The 24401-nt window shown below is 38.1% G+C and overlaps 1 protein-coding gene across 1 annotated transcript in view; it reads right to left on the reverse strand.

Annotated features, from left to right (window-relative positions):
* Window positions 1-24401, reverse strand: part of GDAP1L1 (ganglioside induced differentiation associated protein 1 like 1) — a 143437-nt gene that overhangs the window by 40928 nt on the left and 78108 nt on the right. The window contains exons 3-5 of the mRNA XM_053693609.1: window positions 16873-17046; window positions 2119-2213; window positions 537-651 (exon numbers count right to left, since the gene is read on the reverse strand). Of these exons, the coding sequence (XP_053549584.1) occupies window positions 537-651; window positions 2119-2213; window positions 16873-17046 (384 nt within the window). The remainder of the gene's footprint in view (window positions 1-536; window positions 652-2118; window positions 2214-16872; window positions 17047-24401) is intronic.

Consider the following 24401-nt stretch of genomic DNA (forward strand, 5'->3'; position numbering starts at 1 on the left):
ACCCACAAGCCGCCACTAATAAGCATTGGTTGCATGCAGGTAGGCAGGCTTAGTAAGGTCAGTGGCCAGGATAGTACATTGATATGTTAATCAGTAATGTTACTACTGGGGGGGCATCATTGTATTCTCGGACCCAGGAAGTACAATATCTTGAGCCAGCCCTGGAAAAGGCCTCAACTGATAGATTGTGATCAACCTCTTACTTTGTTCCTTTGATATAGTTTACTGATGAGCCATGAGTTCACAATCTATATATGTATATAAGTCTGTGATTGGCTGATAGTTGTCACGTGATACATGGCATAGGTAAATGAAGGGAAACTTTGAAATTCATTCTTGTTTGAAATGCAGTGTTATTACATTGTCTTTTTAGTATACATTTGCTGCATTATGTTGTTCTACTGTGTTTAATTGCCCTTTAGCCTCCCTCCACACTTCACTTCTTAACATAGCTTACCATACAAAATTAGCTGGTTTATAGCTCATATTTCTCAAGCTTAAAAAAACAAAACAAATGAACATACATTGTAGCATACCTTCATATTCAAGTTTTCGCTTTTCCAACTCAGCCTCAATTTGATCTAACACCATTCCTAGTTCAACCAGAATTTTCAACAAGAAGTTCACATTATCATGTTCCAATATTTTGCCCTGAAAACAATTCAAAGATATGTTATGACACTGTATTAAGTATTACAATTATGGGACATTGAAGCATAATCGTTTAGGGAAAATATACACACATACTCTAATAGGCCAACTTATTATTATCCATTAAAACAAGGAAACAAAAAATATGAAGAGAATGAAGATTAGGTTGTACAAAAATATATAAATCTTTAGAGCCTGATAGATTTAGCATCTATACAGAGATAACATTGTACTTTGAAAACATTTTTTAAGTACAAATATTAGAGATCTTTTTCTAGGCTTCTGAGATTTTTTCCCACCCATGATGACATGTATATAATAAAGTAATATCTGTCACCTTTAATAACCCAGCAAAGTGAGGATCATCTTATTTGTACCAAGTATTTTGACTATTAAGTTTTGTCAGTCTTAGAATAACCCTTTTCCCTTCTGTTTCTTTTCTTTTCAATTTTATACTTTTTTTGTCCTAACAGCGCAGCTGTTGACTGGTTGACTTTGAAGAGACATTGTAGTGAAAAGTTAAATGCTTTAATTTGTTAGACCATGTAATTTGTGCGCTACTCACCCTGGAACTCCCATGAAGTGATTACACACATAAGTAAAGTCTTACTCAGAATCCACATACAATGCAGCCCCTGAGCTGAATACAGCTGCTGATTGGTGAAGTCATGTGACTGCCCACTGCCTCATGGTCTGTTTTCTGCTCAGCAGTTCTCTGCAGCAAAGGGACGAAACACAACTAAAGTCCTTCTCAGGGGCCACAGAGAACTGCTAGTGAGATCATGGGCAGGGTCATGCCGCTGTCCATCATGGCTCTCTTTAGCTTGGAATCTGTAATGCGTGTGGCTACTGAGTGATACTTTACCTATGTGTTTAATCAGTTTTTAAAGGGGTTAAACACGTAAAGTTCCTCTGTGAGTGGTGTAAAAATTATATTTTTTCAACACAATCTTCCTTTAAAGGGATATTAAACACTAAATAAATAGTAGACAGAATAATGCATTTAAAGAAAAGATAAGTCTGAGAATAACATGTAGCTGTATTTTTTAAAATGTCTTTAGCTGTTTAAATATTGACAAATTAAGTATAAGATTTAGTATCTATAAATCAATGGAAGCTGCCATGTTGTAACTTAGGTTATCTTCTTTGCTGTGGCCAATTAGGGACAGTTTCTAAATAGGTCACTAGAGTCTGCAGCCAATGGCTATGTGCAATATAAGTGTTCTGCACTTCATTTTAACAGGAACTGAAAAGCTCACAATTTCAGAATGGAATTACAGGAAAAGGGGGCAAAATAAACAATGAAAGTATATTGCAGACTTCTTTTTATATATGCAATTTATCATTTTATATTACCATCTCAAAGTGTTTAATGTGCCTTTAAGGAAAATATCACATTGCTCAACCCTAATTTCATCTTTCTATTTATATTAGACGATTTAAAAGTGTATTGAATAGATGCCTTACCATGAGCTTCTTTTGTTTTGAAAGATATGGCTCTGTTAGTTGAGGTTCTTCATGATCAAGCTTCATCAATTCTGTGGTGGCATTTACCAAATTTCCTAGAAAGTGGTCGACAAAGGCTCTTGTTAATCTACAACAGTATGTAAAATGTGCTCACCATTAGTGACATAACTCTCTTGTGCTGAGCCCTTCCTGGCTGTTTGCAATCAGCAGAAGCTGAGCCGGCACCACATAGGAGAAATATGAGCCTCTTTTCTATAAATGTGACTCATCCGTCCCCTTGGTTGGGCTTGCACATCTTTCCTGTAAAAATATGGCTGCAGCAGGTTTTTCTGTACAGTAACTGTGTGTGGCCATCTTGGAAACCCTGCCATAATATTGTAAAGGCAAATCCAAGCACTTTCCTTAAACTGTTAGCCTGGTTTTCAGGGGAGCACACAGAGGGCCCAGACATGATACAAGTAGAGTGATAACCCTACTGATTGCAAAAGCCGAGATGGGCTCCTTAGAGGTGTGGGCCTGGTCTTAACTGAGACCTCTGAGAGTCTGAGACCCTGTAGTTACACCCCTGCTCCCCTTATGATCGAACTTATAATACATATTATATTTGTGTTTCAGCATGGCACAATATTCACATTTGTACCAATGTAGTCCTGAGTCCTGTTTGTATGATAACACAAAAGCAAAACAAGTTAATTCACTATACACATTAATTACACTAATAATAATATGATGCCTTACAGAACCAAGGCTGTATAAGTATAAATTAAGTTTAGTATAAAATACTAGATCATGCATAGCAAGGCTTAATTTGTTTCAATTGTTCTTACTGCAAACTTCATACCTAAAACATCTTAATAACCACAAACCAGTTGGTTTGAAGGCTATGACTTCACATAATAAGGAATAAGAAGGGGTCATGAGCAAACTTTTAGGATTAAAACTGCTAGAATTTTTATGCCATGATGAAAATATTATATTTTATGTTTTATATATTTATTTAATTAGGAAAAAGATACCTATACACATCCTGTACTGGCTTAGAAGACAGAAGAAGAGGTTCTTTAAACTAAGATTGAGTTCACATATTGAGCAATTCTAAATACTGAAGGTATTTTAATTATTTTAACAGTTTCCTTAGATTAAATTTGGAATGGGTTCTCAGTTGAGAGCTAAATATAAAGAAAGGCAATGCCAACTGATGGTCTTGATGTTCTAACAAACAGGCACCATTGCCACTAAAGTCAGATCTGACCATTACATTTCTTTTACAAGCAAAACAGCTTTCTCACAGTTATCCTGCTTCAGAAAGTACCAGTGTATTTCCTTCATTAATTTGCATATAAAAATAGACTCTTAACACACCCTGAGCTCTACTGCAACCTTATAAAGGTTGATGTGGAACAACTTCAAATACAGATTAGGTTTTTATTTGTATTTTCTGCCAACGCAATCCCAATATCTCTCCTCGCCCGAGTTACGTAGTCAATAAATCTAGGATCTCTGGCTTTCCTACATTTGAATTGAGTAAGCACGAAAAAAACACACCGTTTGTTGCTGGAACTAAATATTAGTCAATCAAGAAATACAATTAGTGTGCATCTTCATTATTAGTCTTACAAAACATTTTTATAAGTACTAAATGCATTGGCAAATGGCCTTTTCTTATTTCCCTCAATGCTTAGTGTGAGCAAGATAGCATTCTTTAACAACAATGGGCTAGATTACAAGTGGCGTGCTAAAGTTATTGTGGGTCGCGATAAGCAATATCGTGACCACACTAACTTGTACATATATTACAATTTAAAAGTAGGTATATGGAAAAAGACAGGATATTTGACTAAAAAGGGTTATACAATATATATATATATATATATATATATATATATATATATATATATATATATATATATATATATATATATATATCAGTTGTTTGTAGAGCACTAACAGATTCTGCAGCACTATAAACAAAGGCATAATATGCAGGTAATATTTATAGGGAACAAGTGGGTAGAGAGCCCTGCTATGAGTTGCACTGTTGTAGTCAGCTCTCATGAACTACAAACAGCTGGGCTCATGGGCTTACATGCTAAGGGGTTCAAGGGGATAACAAAGGAGGGGAGGAACTGAGGTTAGAAAAGGTTAGCGTATGTTGTATGCATCCCTGAACAGTAGAGTCTTTAAGGAGCGCTTAAAACGTTTAAAATTAGGGGACAGTTTTGTGAAGCGAGGCAAAGAGTTCCACAAAATAGGGGCCAGTCTGGAGAAGTCCTAAATATTGGAATGTGAGGAGGTAACAAGAGAGGGGTAGAGGAGGAGGTCGTGAACAGAGCAAAGGGGACACGAGGGAGAGTATCTGGAGACAAGGGGTCCGAATTATCAAGCTCCGAACAGAGCTTGATGCCCCTGTTTCCACGCAAGCCTTCAGGCTCGCCAGAAACCGCAGTTATGAAGCAGCAGTCTAAAGATTGCTGCTCCATAACTTGTCCGCCTGCTCTGAGGCTGCGGAGATCAATCCGCCTGATCCTATATGATCGGGCTGATTGACACCCCCTGCTAGCGGACGATTGGACACGAATCTGCAGGGAAGTGAGGAGATGATGGTCAGAAAGAGGAAAAAAGTTTGAGAGAGTGTGAGTGGGAGAATCAGTCCACTGTGACAGACCGAAAGTGGGTTGGAGAAGTTGTTTTGTAGAGGAGGCATTGGGATTGTCAACAGAGAGGTTAGGGTCCCCATGAATGAGGACAGGGTGACTGAGGAGAAGAAATAAGGTAGCCAGACAGGTAAATATGTGTATGTATATATATATATATATATATATATATATATATATATATATATATATATATATATAAACACATATATGCACACATGTATATACTTATATGAACATATATGCAATGAAGCCCTTTCCACGCAAAGGGGACAATTTATCATCGGTCTGTCTGACATGATCTGCTCAGCGGATCATGACCGACAGACATTGATGAATGCCGACAGCATACGCTGTCAGCATTCATCATTGCACAAGCAGTTCTTGTGAACAGCTTGTGCAATGCCACCCCCTGCAGGGGGTGTCAATCAGCCCGATCATATGAGATTGGACGGATTGATGTCTGCAGCCTCAGAGCAGGCGAAACAGTTAAGGAGTAGGGGTCTTAAGACCGCTGCTTCATAACTGCTGTTTCTGGCGAGCCTGAAGGCTTGTGCGGAAACAGGGGCATTAGGGGCCATTCGGCCCTTGATAAATCAGCCCCAAATCCTTTAAAAGTTGAAAAAACATTTCTTTAACAATTTTGATATTCAATAATGTCTGTAATTATGTTTTAAATATTTTACATTCCAATTTTCTTCCCTTAGAATAAATTGTTCTTTAAATTTTTAAATATTTAATTATATATATTTCTGTTTATTTATCTTTACATGTATGTATGTATATATATATATATATATATATATATATATATATATATATATATATATATATATTATTTTTAAACAAAAAGAAAATTTCTCCAACATAGGTGTGTCCGGTCCACGGCGTCATCCTTACTTGTGGGATATTCTCTTCCCCAACAGGAAATGGCAAAGAGCCCAGCAAAGCTGGTCACATGATCCCTCCTAGGCTCCGCCTTCCCCAGTCATTCTCTTTGCCGTTGTACAGGCAACATCTCCACGGAGATGGCTTAGAGTTTTTTGGTGTTTAAATGTAGTTTTTATTCTTCAATCAAGAGTTTGTTATTTTAAAATAGTGCTGGTATGTACTATTTACTCTGAAACAGAAAAGAGATGAAGATTTCTGTTTGTAAGAGGAAAATGATTTTAGCAACCGTTACTAAAATCGATGGCTGTTTCCACACAGGACTGTTGAGAGAATTAACTTCAGTTGGGGGAAACAGTGAGCAGACTTTTGCTGCTTGAGGTATGACACATTTCTAACAAGACTTGGTAATGCTGGAAGCTGTCATTTTCCCTATGGGATCCGGTAAGCCATTTTTATTAAATAAGAATAAAGGGCTTCACAAGGGCTTAAAGACTGGTAGACATTTTTCTGGGCTAAAACGATTGATTTATAAGCATTTTTAATAGTTTATAGCTTTGAGGAGTTATTTTATTCTTGGGAATTATGTTAAATAACCGGCAGGCACTGTATTGGACACCTTTTTCACTGGGGGCCTTCTCTAATCATAGGCAGAGCCTCATTTTCGTGCCTCTATTGCGCAGTTGTTTTTGGGAAGCAAGGCATGCAGATGCATGTGTGAGGAGCTCAGATACATAGAAAAAGCTTACTGAAGGCGTCATTTGGTATTGTATTCCCCTCTGGGCTTGGTTGGGTCTCAGCAAAGCAGATACCAGGGACTGTATAGGGGTTAAATATAAAAACGGCTCCGGTTCCGTTATTTTAAGAGTTAAAGCTTTCAAATTTGGTGTGCAATACTTTTAAGGCTTTAAGACACTGTGGTGAAATTTTGGTGAATTTTGAACAATTCCTTCATACTTTTTCACATTTTCAGTAATAAAGTGTGTTCAGTTTAAAATTTAAAGTGACAGTAACGGTTTTATTTTAAAACGTTTTTTGTACTTTGTTATCAAGTTTTTGCCTGTTTAACATGTCTGAACTATCAGATAGACTATGTTCTGTATGTGAGGAAGCCAAGGTTCCTTCTCATTTAAATAGATGTGATGTATGTGACACAAAATTTAGAGAAAATGATGCCCAAGATGATTCCTCAAGTGAGGGGAGTAAGCATGGTACTGCATCATCCCCTCCTTCGTCTACGCCAGTCTTGCCCACACAGGAGGCCCCTAGTACATCTAGTGCGCCAATACTCCTTACTATGCAACAATTAACGGCTGTAATGGATAATTCTATCAAAAACATTTTAGCCAAAATGCCCACTTATCAGCGAAAGCGCGACTGCTCTGTTTTAGAAAATACCGAAGAGCATGAGGACGCTGATGATAATGGTTCTGAAATGCCCCTACACCAGTCTGAGGGGGCCAGGGAGGTTTTGTCTGAGGGAGAAATTTCAGATTCAGGAAAAATTTCTCAACAAGCTGAACCTGATGTGATTACATTCAAATTTAAATTGGAACATCTCCGCGCTCTGCTTAAGGAGGTGTTATCTACTCTAGATGATTGTGACAATTTGGTCATTCCAGAGAAATTATGTAAGATGGACAAGTTCCTAGAGGTCCCGGGGCCCCCCGAAGCTTTTCCTATACCCAAGCGGGTGGCGGACATTGTAAACAAAGAATGGGAAAGGCCCGGCATACCTTTTGTCCCTCCCCCTATATTTAAGAAATTGTTTCCTATGGTCGACCCCAGAAAGGACTTATGGCAGACAGTCCCCAAGGTCGAGGGGGCGGTTTCTACTCTAAACAAACGCACTACTATCCCTATAGAAGATAGTTGTGCTTTCAAAGATCCTATGGATAAAAAATTAGAGGGTTTGCTTAAAAAGATGTTTGTTCAGCAAGGTTACCTTCTACAACCAATTTCATGCATTGTTCCTGTCACTACAGCAGCGTGTTTCTGGTTCGATGAACTAGAAAAGTCGCTCAATAAAGATTCTTCTTATGAGGAGATTATGGACAGAATTCATGCTCTTAAATTGGCTAATTCTTTTACTTTAGACGCCACTTTGCAATTGGCTAGATTAGCGGCGAAAAATTTGGGGTTTGCTATTGTGGCGCGCAGAGCGCTTTGGCTAAAATCTTGGTCAGCGGATGCGTCTTCCAAGAACAAATTGCTTAACATACCTTTCAAGGGGAAAACGCTGTTTGGCCCTGACTTGAAAGAGATTATTTCAGATATCACTGGGGGTAAGGGCCACGCCCTTCCTCAGGATAGGTCTTTCAAGGCTAAAAATAAACCAAATTTTCGTCCCTTTCGCAGAAACGGACCAGCCCCAAGTTCTACATCCTCTAAGCAAGAGGGTAATACTTCTCAAACCAAGCCAGCCTGGAGGCCAATGCAAGGCTGGAACAAAGGTAAGCAGGCCAAGAAACCTGCCACTGCTACCAAGACAGCATGAGATGTTGGCCCCCGATCCGGGACCGGATCTGGTGGGGGGCAGACTTTCTCTCTTCGCTCAGGCTTGGGCAAGAGATGTTCTGGATCCTTGGGCGCTAGAAATAGTCTCCCAAGGTTATCTTCTGGAATTCAAGGAGCTACCCCCAAGGGGGAGGTTCCACAGGTCTCAATTGTCTTCAGACCACATAAAAAGACAGGCATTCTTACATTGTGTAGAAGACCTGTTAAAAATGGGAGTGATTCATCCTGTTCCATTAGGAGAACAAGGGATGGGATTCTACTCCAATCTGTTCATAGTTCCCAAAAAAGAGGGAACATTCAGACCAATCTTAGATCTCAAGATCCTAAACAAATTTCTCAAGGTTCCATCGTTCAAAATGGAAACCATTCGGACAATTCTTCCTACCATCCAGGAAGGTCAATTCATGACCACGGTGGATTTAAAGGATGCGTATCTACATATTCCTATCCACAAGGAACATCATCGGTTCCTAAGGTTCGCCTTTCTGGACAAGCATTACCAGTTTGTGGCACTTCCATTCGGATTAGCCACTGCTCCAAGAATTTTCACAAAGGTACTAGGGTCCCTTCTAGCGGTGCTAAGACCAAGGGGCATTGCAGTAGTACCTTACTTGGACGACATACTGATTCAAGCGTCGTCTCTACCTCAAGCAAAGGCTCATACGGACATTGTCCTGGCCTTTCTCAGATCTCACGGGTGGAAAGTGAACGTAGAAAAAAGTTCTCTATCTCCGTCAACAAGAGTTCCCTTCTTGGGAACAATAATAGACTCCTTAGAAATGAGGATTTTTCTGACAGAGGCCAGAAAATCAAAACTTCTAAGCGCTTGTCAAGTACTTCATTCTGTTCTTCTTCCTTCCATAGCGCAGTGCATGGAAGTAATAGGTTTGATGGTCGCGGCAATGGACATAGTTCCTTTTGCGCGAATTCATCTAAGACCATTACAACTGTGCATGCTCAGTCAGTGGAATGGGGATTATACAGACTTGTCTCCGACGATACAAGTAGATCAGAGGACCAGAGATTCACTCCGTTGGTGGCTGACCCTGGACAACCTGTCACAAGGGATGAGCTTCCGCAGACCAGAGTGGGTCATTGTCACGACCGACGCCAGTCTGGTGGGCTGGGGCGCGGTCTGGGAACCCCTGAAAGCTCAGGGTCTTTGGTCTCGGGAAGAATCTCTTCTCCCGATAAATATTCTGGAACTGAGAGCGATATTCAATGCTCTCAAGGCTTGGCCTCAGCTAGCAAAGGCCAAATTCATACGGTTTCAATCAGACAACATGACGACTGTTGCGTATATCAACCATCAGGGGGGAACAAGGAGTTCCCTGGCGATGGAAGAAGTGACCAAAATAATTCAATGGGCGGAGACTCACTCCTGCCACTTGTCTGCAATCCACATCCCAGGAGTGGAAAATTGGGAAGCGGATTTTCTGAGTCGTCAGACATTTCATCCGGGGGAGTGGGAACTCCATCCGGAAATCTTTGCCCAAATAATTCAATTGTGGGGCATTCCAGACATGGATCTGATGGCGTCTCGTCAGAACTTCAAGGTTCCTTGCTACGGGTCCAGATCCAGGGATCCCAAGGTGACTCTAGTGGATGCACTAGTAGCACCTTGGAGCTTCAACCTAGCTTATGTGTTCCCACCGTTTCCTCTCATTCCCAGGCTGGTAGCCAGGATCAAACAGGAGAGGGTATCGGTGATCTTGATAGCTCCTGCGTGGCCACGCAGGACTTGGTATGCAGATCTGGTGAATATGTCATCGGCTCCACCATGGAGGCTACCTTTGAGACAGGACCTTCTTGTTCAAGGTCCGTTCGAACATCCGAATCTGGCCTCACTCCAACTGACTGCTTGGAGATTGAACGCTTGATTTTATCAAAGCGAGGGTTCTCAGATTCTGTCATTGATACTCTTGTTCAAGCCAGAAAGCCTGTAACTAGAAAAATCTACCATAAAATATGGAAAAAATATATCTGTTGGTGTGAATCTAAAGGATTCCCATGGAACAAGATAAAAATTCCTAAGATTCTATCCTTTCTTCAAGAAGGTTTGGAGAAAGGATTATCTGCAAGTTCTTTGAAGGGACAGATTTCTGCTTTATCTGTTTTACTTCACAAAAAGCTGGCGGCTGTGCCAGATGTTCAAGCTTTTGTTCAGGCTCTGGTTAGAATCAAGCCTGTTTACAAACCTTTGACTCCTCCTTGGAGTCTTAATTTAGTTCTTTCAGTTCTTCAGGGGGTTCCGTTTGAACCCCTACATTCCGTTGATATCAAGTTATTATCTTGGAAAGTTTTGTTTTTGGTTGCAATTTCTTCTGCTAGAAGAGTTTCAGAGTTATCTGCTCTGCAGTGTTCTCCTCCTTATCTGGTGTTCCATGCAGATAAGGTGGTTTTGCGTACTAAACCTGGTTTTCTTCCGAAAGTTGTTTCTAACAAAAATATTAACCAGGAGATAGTCGTGCCTTCTTTGTGTCCGAATCCAGTTTCAAAGAAGGAACGTTTGTTGCACAATTTGGATGTAGTTCGTGCTCTAAAATTCTATTTAGAGGCTACAAAGGATTTCAGACAAACATCTTCCTTGTTTGTTGTTTATTCTGGTAAAAGGAGAGGTCAAAAAGCAACTTCTACCTCTCTCTCTTTTTGGCTTAAAAGCATCATCAGATTGGCTTATGAGACTGCCGGACGACAGCCTCCTGAAAGAATCACAGCTCATTCCACTAGGGCCGTGGCTTCCACATGGGCCTTCAAGAACGAGGCTTCTGTTGATCAGATATGTAAGGCAGCGACTTGGTCTTCACTGCACACTTTTACTAAATTTTACAAATTTGATACTTTTGCTTCTTCTGAGGCTATTTTTGGGAGAAAGGTTTTGCAAGCCGTGGTGCCTTCCATCTAGGTGACCTGATTTGCTCCCTCCCATCATCCGTGTCCTAAAGCTTTGGTATTGGTTCCCACAAGTAAGGATGACGCCGTGGACCGGACACACCTATGTTGGAGAAAACAGAATTTATGTTTACCTGATAAATTACTTTCTCCAACGGTGTGTCCGGTCCACGGCCCGCCCTGGTTTTTTAATCAGGTCTGATGATTTATTTTCTCTAACTACAGTCACCACGGTATCATATGATTTCTCCTATGCAAATATTCCTCCTTTACGTCGGTCGAATGACTGGGGAAGGCGGAGCCTAGGAGGGATCATGTGACCAGCTTTGCTGGGCTCTTTGCCATTTCCTGTTGGGGAAGAGAATATCCCACAAGTAAGGATGACGCCGTGGACCGGACACACCGTTGGAGAAAGTAATTTATCAGGTAAACATAAATTCTGTTATTCTTCCATGTGAAGAACATTGGAATGTAAAATATTTATAACTTCCTTTGGGTTTAGAGCTGTGATGGGTTAGCATGCAAGCAACAAGTATAGTTTTTTTTTCTTCAGGACTCTGCATTGAAGTCTCACAATATCCAAAGTCCTTAAGTTTACTTTCAACTTGTAATACATGCGCTAACCCGCCTGCATTAAAAGTTTGCACGTGAGCAAAAAAAATGAAGATTGCGTGCCCCTTGTATTCTGGCCTAGTATGGGTCAAACAAAAACACCACAGAAGACTTTCTAATCTTAGCATTAGAGGAAAAAATAAAAGTAAAAGGCCTCTATTTTAGCCGTCAACTTACCTGCATTCGACGGCACCAATACGCTCGCCTAAGTTTGCCTAACATCGTTGCCGCAGACCTGAATACGCTCTCCAAAATTATCAAAAAACCTGTCAAAAAGCCGCGCACCAAGTACGGGGCGATGAGCAGGGGACTGTTGTTAACTAACAGTCATCGATCTCGCTGCTCTTCGACTTTTTCACAACTTTCTTGCTACCCTGTCACTAAGCACCCACACTATACTAAACTGTTTTACCCCCTATACCGCCACTCCTGGAACCCCCCGCAACTAAATAAAGTTATTAACCCCTAGACCGCCGCTCACGGACCCCACGGCAACTCTAATAAATGTATTAACCCCTAAACCGCCGCTCCCGGAGCCCACCGCCACCTACATTATACATATTAACCCCTAATCTGCCTCCCCCTATACCGCCGCCACCTACATAAAGTTATTAACCCCTATCCTGCCACTCCCGGACCCCGCCGCAACTAAATAAATTGTTTAACCCCTAAACCGCCGCTCCCGGAGCCCACCGCCACCTACATTATATTTATTAACCCCTAATCTGCCCCCCCTACATCGCCGCCACTATAATAAACAAATTAAAGGGACATTCCAGCCAAAAATTTACTTTACATGGATTCATTGTAGTTTTCAATAGAAGCATTTTTGTAATATACATGCATTAGCAAAAATGCTTCTAATAAAAGCTATAGCTGTTTCAAAAGTGTATTTAAGTATGCACCGTGCACCAGCATTTTAAACACAGCACTTGCTCAGAGAGCCTAAGGTGCTTTTAACATCTGGTAATGACCCAATTTGTTAAGTGCTGACATGATACAAGCCCCACTGATTATCTAAACAACTGCAGTATTTAAATTGCCGGTGCTGTGAGAATATCTATTTATACTTCACGTGCACATGCAGAGAAAAATGTTAACACTAAAACAGTGATAACTTTTACTAGAATCATTTTTGCCAATACATCTATATTGCAAATTTGTTTCTATTCAAAGATGTAATTCATCTATGTGCATTTAAATTTTGACCGGAATGTTCCTTTAACCCCTAAACCTAAGTCTAACCCTAAACCTAACACCCACTAACTTAAATATAATTTAAATAAATCTAAATAAATTATTCCTATTTAAAACTAAATACTTACCTATAAAATAAACCCTAAACTAGCTACAATATAACTAATAGTTACATTGTATCTAGTTTAGGGTTCATTTTTATTTTACAGGCAACTTTGTATTTATTTTAACTAGGTACAATAGTTATTAAATAGTTATTAACTATTTAATAGCTACCTAGTTAAAATAAATACAAATATATATACCTGTATATAAAAACCTAACCTAAGTTACAATTACACCTAACACTACACTATAATTAAATAAATTCCCTAAATTAACTACAATTAATTACAATTAAATACAATTAACTAAAGTACAAAAAACAAACAAACACTAAATTACAGAAAATAATAAAATAATTACAAGTTTTTTAAACTAATTACACCTACTCTAATCCCCCTAATAAAATAAAAAAGCCCCCCAAAATAATAAAAAGCCCTACCTTATACTACATTACAAATATCCCTTAAAAGGGCTTTTTGCGGGGCATTGCCCCAACGTAATCAGCTCTTTTACCTGTAAAAAAAGTGCAATACCACCCCCCAAACATTAAAACCCACCACCCACACACCCAACCCTACTCTAAAACCCACCCAATCCCCCCTTAAAAAAACCTAACACTAACCCCCTGAAGATCACCCTACCTTGAGACGTCTTCACCCAACCGGGCCGAAGTCCTCAACGAAGCCGGGCAGAAGTGGTCCTCCAGACGGGCAGAAGTCTTCATCCAAGCCGGGAAGAAGAGGTCCTCCAGACGGGAAGAAGTCTTCATCCAGACGGCATCTTCTATCTTCATCCATCCGGAGCGGAGCAGGTCCATCCTCAAGACATCCAACGTGGAGCATCCTTCCAGGCCGACGACTACCCGACAAATGAATATTCCTTTAAATGACGTCATCCAAGATGGCGTCCCTTGAATTCCGATTGGCTGATAATATTCTATCAGCCAATCGGAATTAAGGTAGGAAAAATCCTATTGGCTGATGCAATCAGCCAAGAGGATTGAAGTTCAATCCTATTGGCTGATCCAATCAGCCAATAGGATTGAGGTTGCATTCTATTGGTTGATTGGAACAGCCAATAGAATGCGAGCTCAATCCTATTGGCTGATTGCATCAGCCAATAGGATTTTTCCTACCTTAATTCCGATTGGCTGATAGAATTCTATCAGCCAATCGGAATTCAAGGGACGCCATTTTGGATGATTATTTTATTAGGGGGATTAGATTAGGTGTAATTAGTTTAAAAAACTTGTAATAATTGTATTATTTTCTGTAATTTAGTGTTTGTTTTTTTGTACTTTAGTTAATTTTATTTAATTGTAATTAATTTATTTTAATTTAGGTAATGAATTTAATTATAGTGTAGTGTTAAGTATAATTGTAACTTAGGTAAGGTTTTATTTTACAGGTACTTTTGTATTTATTTTAACTAGGTAGCTATTAAATAGTTAATATTAAAATAAATACTAACTTGCCTGTAAAATAAAAATAAACCATAAGCTAGCTACAATGTAACTATTAGTTATATTGTAGCTAGCTTAGGGTTTATTTTACAGGTAAGTATTTAGTTTTAAATAGGAATAATTTAGTTAATTATAGGAATATTTATTTAGATTTATTTAAATTATATTTAAGTTAGTGGGTGTTAGGTTTAGGGTTAGACTTAGGTTTAGGGGTTAATATGTTTATGATAGTGGTGACGGTGTAGGGGGGGCAGATTAGGGGTTAATAAATATAATGTAGGTGGCGGCGGTTTAGGGGTTAATAATGTTATGTAGGTGGCAGCGGTATAGGGGGCGGCAGATTAGGGGTTAATAAATGTATAATGTAGGTGGCGGTGGGCTCCGAGAGCAGCGGTTTAGGGGTTAAACACTTTATTTAGTTGCGGCGGGCTCCGGGATCGGCGGTTTAGGGGTTAATAAATTTAATGTAGGTGGCGGCGGTGTAGGGGGCGGCAGATTAGGGGTGTTTAAACTTGGGGTACATTTTAGGGTGTTAGGTGTAGACACTACCATAGAAATCAATGGGATATCGGGCAGCAGCGAACATAAGCTTTCGCTGATTTCAGACTCCCATTGATTCCTATGACATCCGCCGCCTCCAGGGCGGCGGATTGAAAACCAGGTACGCTGGGCCGGAAAAGTGGTGAGCGTACCTGCTAGTTATTTGATAACTAGCAAAAGTAGTCAGATTGTGCCGAACTTGCGTTCAGAACATCTGTAGTGGCGAAAGCATCGATCTGTGTTGGACTGAGTCCGGCGGATCATATCTTACGTCACTATATTCTACTTTTGCCGGTCTGTAGAGTTTGATAACTAAGGCGAATCAGGCTCGCCACAAATACAATGCGGAATTCCAGCATATTTGCGGTTGACGGCTTGATAACTAGAGGCCCAAGTCTCAACTGTTTTGATAACCCTCAAGAATGGATTTTATCCTGATGACTTTTCACAATTAAATATTATATATAATTAGTTGAAGTGATATCATATTGTATGTATATTATTTTCTGCATTCTTGTATGTGTAGTTTAAATGAAACTATTGTATATATATATATATATATATATATATATATAATGATTCACAGCCACCATATTTGTTGTTCCAGTGGAAGTCTATGTTATAAGATTCTGTTTTGGAGTTTTGGATTGCTTAGAATGTATTAGGTCACATGTGCGCAATAAACACATATACATATCGTAGACAGTTTATTGAATGCTGTCAGTATTACATGCTGAGGACCAGAAAGCATGACTAGGATTTATGAATGATATACAGTACTAATAATTGCAAAATATTTGGTATTTTCCTGAATCAGGATTTCTGAATTATTTTTTAGTTGAAGAGTACAACACAACTAATGTGTTCCAAAAATCAATCTAATAAATACTGATTTACTATGTCAAGATAAAAACCTTGAAGTAATTTGACTTAAAATGATGCAATTTTACATTCTAGTCCCCTGTTGTATAAGCTGTAGGTTTTTACTGATGGTACAAGATCTATATGGAATATTAAAAAAATTAAAGTGCCATTTTCTGTAGAATAACATTTAGGGGTAGATTTATTAAGTGTCTAGCAGACATGATTTGCTATAGCGAATCATGTCCGCTCTACATCACTAAATGCAGACAGCATACGCTGTCCGCATTTATCATTGCACAAGCATTTATGGTGAAATGCTTGTGCAATGCTGCCCCCTGCTCACTGGCAGCCAATTGGCCAGTAGCAGGGGCTGTCAATCATCCAGATTGTATCGGATCAGGATGATTTCAATCCACTGCTTCTTAACTTCCATTTCAGGCGAGCCTGAAACGATGGGCCTCTGAATGGAGCCCTTAGACTGTATTGTGTCACAAAATGTAAGTACATTTTAAATATTTTTTAGACCATATATATGTGCAATTTATAAATACATTTATATTTACTCAAAAATAAGTATCTAAAAAGGTTACCCATTTACTGTAGATTAGATATTATAACCCCTCTCTACTAGACATGGCATTAATTGGCCCCTGTTGCACTGGGAAGAGAACAGAGACAATCCAAACCTCTGTAGAGAATGCATCATGCTGATAAAGGATTCGGAAGAGGCTCATGTTCCTAAGTTTCAATATATATAGTATGGTCTGATTCTTATTCCACCAGCACTGGACCTTTTTATTTATTTATTTCTAAATTTGCAGTTTTGTTACTTACATAAACCTTTACAGAGCTAGCAGTTTTGATTAATTCCAGTATTAATTATGTATATGCTGGCCCATCTGTTTATTTTTTTTCATAAAGAATATGGACCCTCTGTTTTATTGGTACCTGGCAAAAGGACTTTAAAATGTTGTCCTCACTCGCTGACTTATCAAAAGGCAGTCAGCTAACTTTGCCACTTACGGCGGATCTCAGCTGTGGCGTATTTTGGGATCATGGAATCCATTGTAAGCTCCGGGTGTAAAATACATCCATGAGTGTAGGCATCCATTGGAAGGTTGTCCAAGATGTCTCGGTACTGAAGAACCCTGGAATAAAGAAGGCTTCCTCGCTCCGGTATCAACAGTGGAATGTGTTCTAGAATTGGAATTACAAAAACAAACATGTTAGAAAACAAGACATGTCCTGGATACAGATCAATTTTATTTATAAAATCACTGGATTACCTTTTAGTAACAAATGGGTTTATACTCATCAGTTTCACCAACTCACAAACAATGCAATAGTCACTAGTCTCTTTTTTTCAGCATACATGTAACCTCTGTATTTATTTATGTGCTGCCATAATTAACTTTAAATAAAATAGCTTTAAACAATCCTACATACTATGCTAAGGTGATGAGAATGTATTTAACCAATAGGAAAATAAGACAAAAGAAAGAGTAGAAACTGAAAGTGATGCTATTGGTGAGAAGATAAATATTAATAGAAGAGGAAAATGAAAGGGTAGAAAGAAAAGGTAAACTGTACTGGTACAAAGGATGTAAAAATAGTAAATAGAGGAACGATAATGTTGAGAAGTTGGAGAACAAAGTGGAATATAAAAAAAATATATATAAAAAATAAATATGGCTAAGATGAAAAGGAAACAAATGAAAAAATACAAGAGTGCTCTTGTCTTTTTTCATTTGTTTCCAGCATTTCTTTGGGAGGGAGTCAACAGAGACCCTTCGTTTACAAAGAGCAGCAGCCACATTGGTATCACAAATAACGGTTTTGGGGATACGACCATTCCACATTGTGGAATCAACTAGATCATTTCCATCCTGCTATTTTTTGGTTTTGACCAAGGACTCACTCACAATTTCAAGGTCAGTGATATGATTTGATATCAAGATTCCCATTTAAGAACATTGGGACATTTTTGCTCACTTTGGGGTATTTACTAAAGTCACTGTCTTGGTGTCATTTTTACTATATGTGGACTGAGTGAATTATTTTATCATTGTTCTGTGTTATATATGCAAAGTTATATTCATTACGGTATCACAGTACCGGTATAGGGAAGCGCTACTGTCTTTTTAACGTTGTAAGATGAAAAGGACAAAATGAAGAAGAATAGCGTTATAATGTAAGGGTAGATTTTGAATGAGCAGAGAAGGAAGTTGAAAGGAGGTAAATGAAAGGAAAGGACGTGAAAACCATAGTTAGGTCTTGTAAACTTATGGGTAAATGTTAAACTATTATGGGATACACTATATGGCTAGAGTTAATTTGGCTCTTGGTACAGGAGAACAAAAAACTTGCAAGGATCAGCTTACTACTTTGGACATATAAATGATGAGCTATACTTTTTATAAATGTGTAATTGTATTGCACTTTGCACAACCGACTACTTCATAATCTCAGCTACATTATTTAGTACTGGAAAGAGTAAAATCCCATTAAGATGTGCACATATCTTAGTTAGAAATTAAATTCATGTGGAATATATCTAATGTTAAAATGTGTGGGCTTTTTATATCTCATCAAGTTGTCCTTTTTAAAGTACATGTAAATAAGTGACTACTAGGTAATACTGCCTAAGAATGAAAGATAATAAAATACATTAAAAAAAATGAAAATTGAAACCATAGTGGTAGTTAAAAAATATATATGGCCACAGTTTACAGAGATGTTCATATTTCTTCTTAAATGTTGTGTATAATTTTCATTGAATGTCTGTTGTTGCACTTTATTATTAATGGTGGCCACTCCTCAGATGGAATATAGCTGGAGTCTGAAGATTACAGGTCTATTCTCTGCAACCAGTTCTAGAAGTATCATCCAGCCCAGGAGGGTGCATCCACTACTAGGACATTGCTAGGAACTAGAGATAGCAAGGCAAAGTCAAATGAGATCTTACATAAAAGGTAGGAGAGTGGGAAATTCCACAGTGCTCATGATATCCTTCTTTAAGAATAATATTTTTTTTAAAAATAGACATTTAAAGAAAACAAAATAAACTTTCTTAGATAACTTTTATATAAAAGTATCTAAAAAATATTTGCATTTGAATTGCTCATGATCAGTATTTTTATAGTAATTTAAAATATTTCCTTAAAACTAACATTTTTTCAATCAAATCTATAAATTTTATTTTAATGGGGTAGAAAGGTCATAACTGAAATGTGCACAGGTACCTTTACATTTTAAATAGAATCATTTTTGCAATATACTTCCATTAACAAAATACTTCTAGTAAAAATGATTATGCTGCCAGGGAATGTGCACCAGTAATCAAACACCACACCTCAGAGAGTCAGCAGCGGTTTGTATGAGACAAACACTACACACAACTGCCAGCTCTCTCTCTGAGCTTAAATACTGATGCACAACCCTTGCAGCATATGTCAGTATGCTACTGAAAACAGTAATACATTACCAGAAACATTTTTGCTAATGGAAATATATTGCAAAATTGCTTCTATTCAAAAATGTAAATACACCCATGCACATTTCATTTTTTAACCTTTCTATCCCTTTAATTACTTTTCAAAATGGTATATGCAATGCTGCCTGCACTTAATATTGCATAAGCAATTGCTTGTGCAGCTCAACCACCTGCTCTCATTAACCTTATATAATGAGTTCAGGGCTTGTAAATCATACTGGACAAATCAGATGTTAGTAAGTAGTGGTTATACGATTCCTGTTTCTTAGGGCTCGATTTATCAAAGCCCCTACGGCTGCAAGTTCTCACAAGAACTTGCCCGCCGTAATTTAACAAGCAGCTTCCCTAACCTCTTCGCCACCTCTAAGGTGTTGAAATTCAATCTCCGCGGTCTAGTCCGACCGAAGAGATTGACAGCTCCTGCCGGCACGTGATTGGTTGTGCGCTGGCAGGGGGCGGGATTGCACGAGAGCGCAAAATTGCACTCATGTTCAATGGTGATTACCTGCAGGTAAATTCGCCACGCCACAGGCGAGCTGAGGCGTGCAGGGGCATGTATACATGCCCCTGTCCGCCTCAGCTTTGATAAATCTAGCCCTTAACATGCTGTTGCAAGCTCACATGAGCAAACATGCACCACAAGGGCAACAAACTTACAATCGCAGCGTGATAAATTGAGACCTAAAATATTAAACCTATTTCTCCAATATGTAAACAACCAATACAATTATAATATATACATAACATTCTCAGGTTAATCTGTGTTTCAAAAACATAATTATAAGAATATGTAGAATTATATAGAATTGAAACAGTGTTTAAAGGGATATAAAACAGTTTGTTTTAGTGTTGTAACTACACAGTGGGTTATACTTAAAGGGACACTGAACGCAAATTTTTTCTTTCGTGATTAAGATAGAGCATGCAATTTTAAGCAATTTTCTAATTTAGTCCTATAATCCATTTTCCTTTGTTCTCTTGCTATCTTTATTTAAAAACCAGGAATGTGATGCATAGGAGGCTGACCATTTTTGGTTGAGAACCTGCGTTATGCTTGCTTATTGGTGGGTAAATGTAAGCCTCCAATAAGCAAGCCCTATCCATGGTGCTGAACCAAAAATGGGCTGGCTGCTAAGATTTACATTCCTGCTTTTAAAATATAGATAGCAAGAGAATGAAGAAAAATGCATAATAGGAGTAAATTAGAAAGTTGCTTAAATTTACATGCTTTATCAAGGACATCAAATTACTTTACTGGCAGCCAGAGGGACAATTATTAATTAGTACTGGCAGCCAATAGGTAACATTACAGCTCATTTGTAAAAAAATATATTCATTATAAGATCACAGTGGGGGCTGTGGTAGAGATTCTAGGGGGGTATTGTGTGACCCCCACCTACTACTGTGCCCAGACAGTGAGACTGGCAAACTCAGTATAACAGCAGAATGAGCATATTATTTAAGGGTAAATAAGCCAGTGCTAACAAATGACAAGGATATCTGTATCACATCTCTGGAAGTATGCAATTATTGTAGCTAGTTTATTCATCTGAAGAGTGCTCTCTACAGAAATTACTGCAAGAAATTGTATGCAGAGACAAATTTAGAACTACTTTTCAATAATTATCAGAAGAAAAAAAGGTAATAATTTTTTTGGAAAAAAGTATATAAACCTATATAAATTGCATTTAAATAAAATAAAAAGCAAAAAAGCTTCTGCCTTAAAGGGACAGTTTACCCACAAATGTTCTTCCCTTTAATTTGTTACCAATGATCCATTTTACCTGCTGGAGTGTATTAAATTGATTACAAGTAGCTCATTGACACTTATTTTGGCCTTTTGAAATAGCTAATTTAACCTGTGGTATCTCCACCTATACTGAAAGTTTCTGGACTTAAGTCCAGGCTATTGACGAGCTGTGTAAACCCAGCCAGCATAAGAAATTACACTCCTGGTGTATAAGAGATAAATAATAAAAATGATAATTTCCTATTGTTCTCTCTAAATACTGAGCTTTGGTTTACAGACAAATATAAGACAAGAAAGCATGTGTGTGTACATAAAATGATAATATAATGAGATCTAATTTTTCCTGCAAGCTCAACCCTCTGTAATAGGCTGTGGTTTCAAAGCACAAAACCAGCTATTTCCTACGCACAAATAAAGCTAAAATGTGTTTTCTCATGCATTTTATACTCTGCAGCTGGTATAACAAGTAATTGGAAATACATTAAGGGAAAAACAAGTTTACAGTATACTGTCCCTTTAAATGAAAAAAAAAAATGAATTTAGTATAGATGATGATGTTGTGATCCAGGAATTAATTTGCTTCATGTCTATCTCTCTGAGCAGTAAGAAGAAAAAACTCTAAATATCATATGTCTACTATGTTTCACAAGTAGTGTGAGAGAAAATTAAAATGAAATCACTGCTGCATGCCCCATAAGACCTCAATAAACAATAGAGTCCATTAATCAAGCTGCAGAGGCGGCAAAGTTAAATCACCTTAAACTTGTTTGTCTAGAGTGATTCACAGACCCTGCACGATTGATGGTGCAAGAACAGGGGACACTCATCTGCTACTCACTAGCACTTGTCCGCAGACGACATGATAAATTGACCCTAAACTATAAAATACAATAGTTTACAATGTTATATATTTATAATATCAAAGCACTTTAAACATTGACACTATGAGGGACTTTTAAGAAGATTTTTTTCTAAATGGTTGGCATGTCCATTGATATGCCTTTAAGGTGCCTTTATTTAGGTCCTGTTCTGTGTTTTAACGTAACTGTTACTTTTCATGTTGTATTATTATGCATCACTGGTATTATTGGACAGTCACCTTTAGAATGACTGAATATAAAATCTTCAAGGAAAAGTCTGAAGAAATGTTCTTATCTGAGAAGACAAGTGCATCTGCACATCAAGACTGGAAAGGATTAAAAGGATAAAGAGAAGAGCAAGGGCATCTGTTTGACTAGAGGATGCTTATAGTATAGATCCTTATTACCATAAAGCAACATCAAGGATTTTAAAAGGCCATGGAGTAGAATATTAAGGTTACTTTTCCAAGATGGCTTACAATAGACTTCTTTCTTGTGGTGCTCATCATAAGCTCCCATCAAATTATTTTTATTATAATTATTATTATTCTTTATTTATAAAGCACCAACAAATTCCGCAGCACTGCCCATGGGTACAAGAATAGAAGTACAACGGAGAAACAATACGATAAAATACAACATTTTACAGACAAATACAGGGGGAATTGAGGGCCCTATTCCCATGGGAACTTACAATCTAGATGGGTAGGAGGATGGGAAACATGAGGTGGGGACTACAAAGGTGGGAATGATATTAGTGGGGAGATGAGGGTAACTGTTGGGTTAGTGAAGTTCATTTGTTAATGAGTCGGTGATAGGCTTCCCTGAACAAAAAGGTCTTTAGGGAATGTTTAAAGGAGCAATTTGTAAAGGAATTTGTATATCTACAGGGGGTGATATGAGATGGCAAGACAAATTATATATAAAGGTCAATACCATTACCTTAAAAAAAAAATATACTGTTTATTGGGACAAGAAGGTTAAATTACTACTCTGTGTGTTTCTTGCACAAATGGATTATAGCTACTAATGTGAGTGTTTCTGGAACAAAGGGGGTTAAATCAATGTTCCCCTTTTATTACACATAAAGGGTTAAATAAATGTTAGGTGTGTTGCAGGAATAAAGGGGTTTAAATTAATGTTCTCTGTTTGTTAACTGAATACAGAAGTCAAAGGGACATTGTACACTAGATTTTCTTTCATGTAATTGGCAAGAGTTCATAAGCCAATTACGTATGGGATATACAATCCTACCAGGAGGGGCAAAGTTTCCCAAACCTCAAAATGCCTATAAATACACCCCTCACCACACCCACAATTAAGGTTTTACAAACTTTGCCTCCTATGGAGGTGGTGAAGTAAGTTTGTGCTTGATTTCTATGATTTCTTCTATGATAAGCGCTTCTAAGCATTCTGAAGCCCAATTCCTCTCAGAGTACAGTGTTTGTCAGAGGGATGTGAAGAGAGTATCGCCTACTGATTTTAAGGTTTTCCTTGCAGGAAATATTTTCAAAGGTTCTCCGTTATCGGTCGTAGGGATTCATCTCCTACCTCCCTTTTCAGATCGGCGATATACTCTTATATACCATTACCTCTGCTGATACTTTTTCAGTACTAGTTTGGCTATCTGCTATATGCGGATGGGTGTCTTTTGGTAAGTATGTTTTTCTTATTTAAGACACTCTCAGCTATGGTTTGGCGCTTTATGTATTAATATAAAGTTTTAAATATATGTATTTTACTTATATTTGCCATGAGTCAGGTCTATGTATATTTCCTTTTGCAGACTGTCAGTTTCAGTTTGGGAAGCATGTTTAGGAAGTTATTTGTCTTACCTGGGGTATAGTTCTTTTTTCAAATTGACTGTTTTTTCTTTTAATTTCGTGGGCAAAATTTGGCTTGCGAGGGCGCAAAATGCTGTTATTTATTGGTTCATTCTTGGTGCGAGAATGTTTTTGGCGCAAAGGTCCGTCTTTGATGAAGCAAGTTCGTCATTTCCAGCGTCTTAGTTGACGCCAGGGTTCCTTGCACGAGGTTGTGTCTGTGATGATGCAAGTTGCGTCATTTTCGGATGTTGTTGGCGCCCAAAAAAATTTAAACTTCCTTTTGCACCGTGCGTCATACTTGGTGCCAAAAAAAAATAGTTTATTTTTTCAACCCACTTCCTATATGCCTCTTGCCTTTTATATGCTCAGAGGGCTATGCTGTTTCATTTTTTTCCCATTCTTGAAACTGCCATATAAGGAAATTGTCAATTTTGCTTTAATGTTGTTGTTTCTTTTACATTTTGCAAGATGTCTCAACTGTTGGAACCCTGCTGCCTGATCACAGTTCTACCAAAGCTAATTATATCTGTTGTAAATTAGCTGAGATTATATCTCCAGCTGTAGTATGTAACAGTTGTCATGATAAGCTTTTGCACGCAGAAAACGTTTCCATCAGTACTAGT

This window comes from Bombina bombina, chromosome 1, assembly GCF_027579735.1.
Source record: "Bombina bombina isolate aBomBom1 chromosome 1, aBomBom1.pri, whole genome shotgun sequence".
Classification (NCBI taxonomy): domain Eukaryota; kingdom Metazoa; phylum Chordata; class Amphibia; order Anura; family Bombinatoridae; genus Bombina; species Bombina bombina.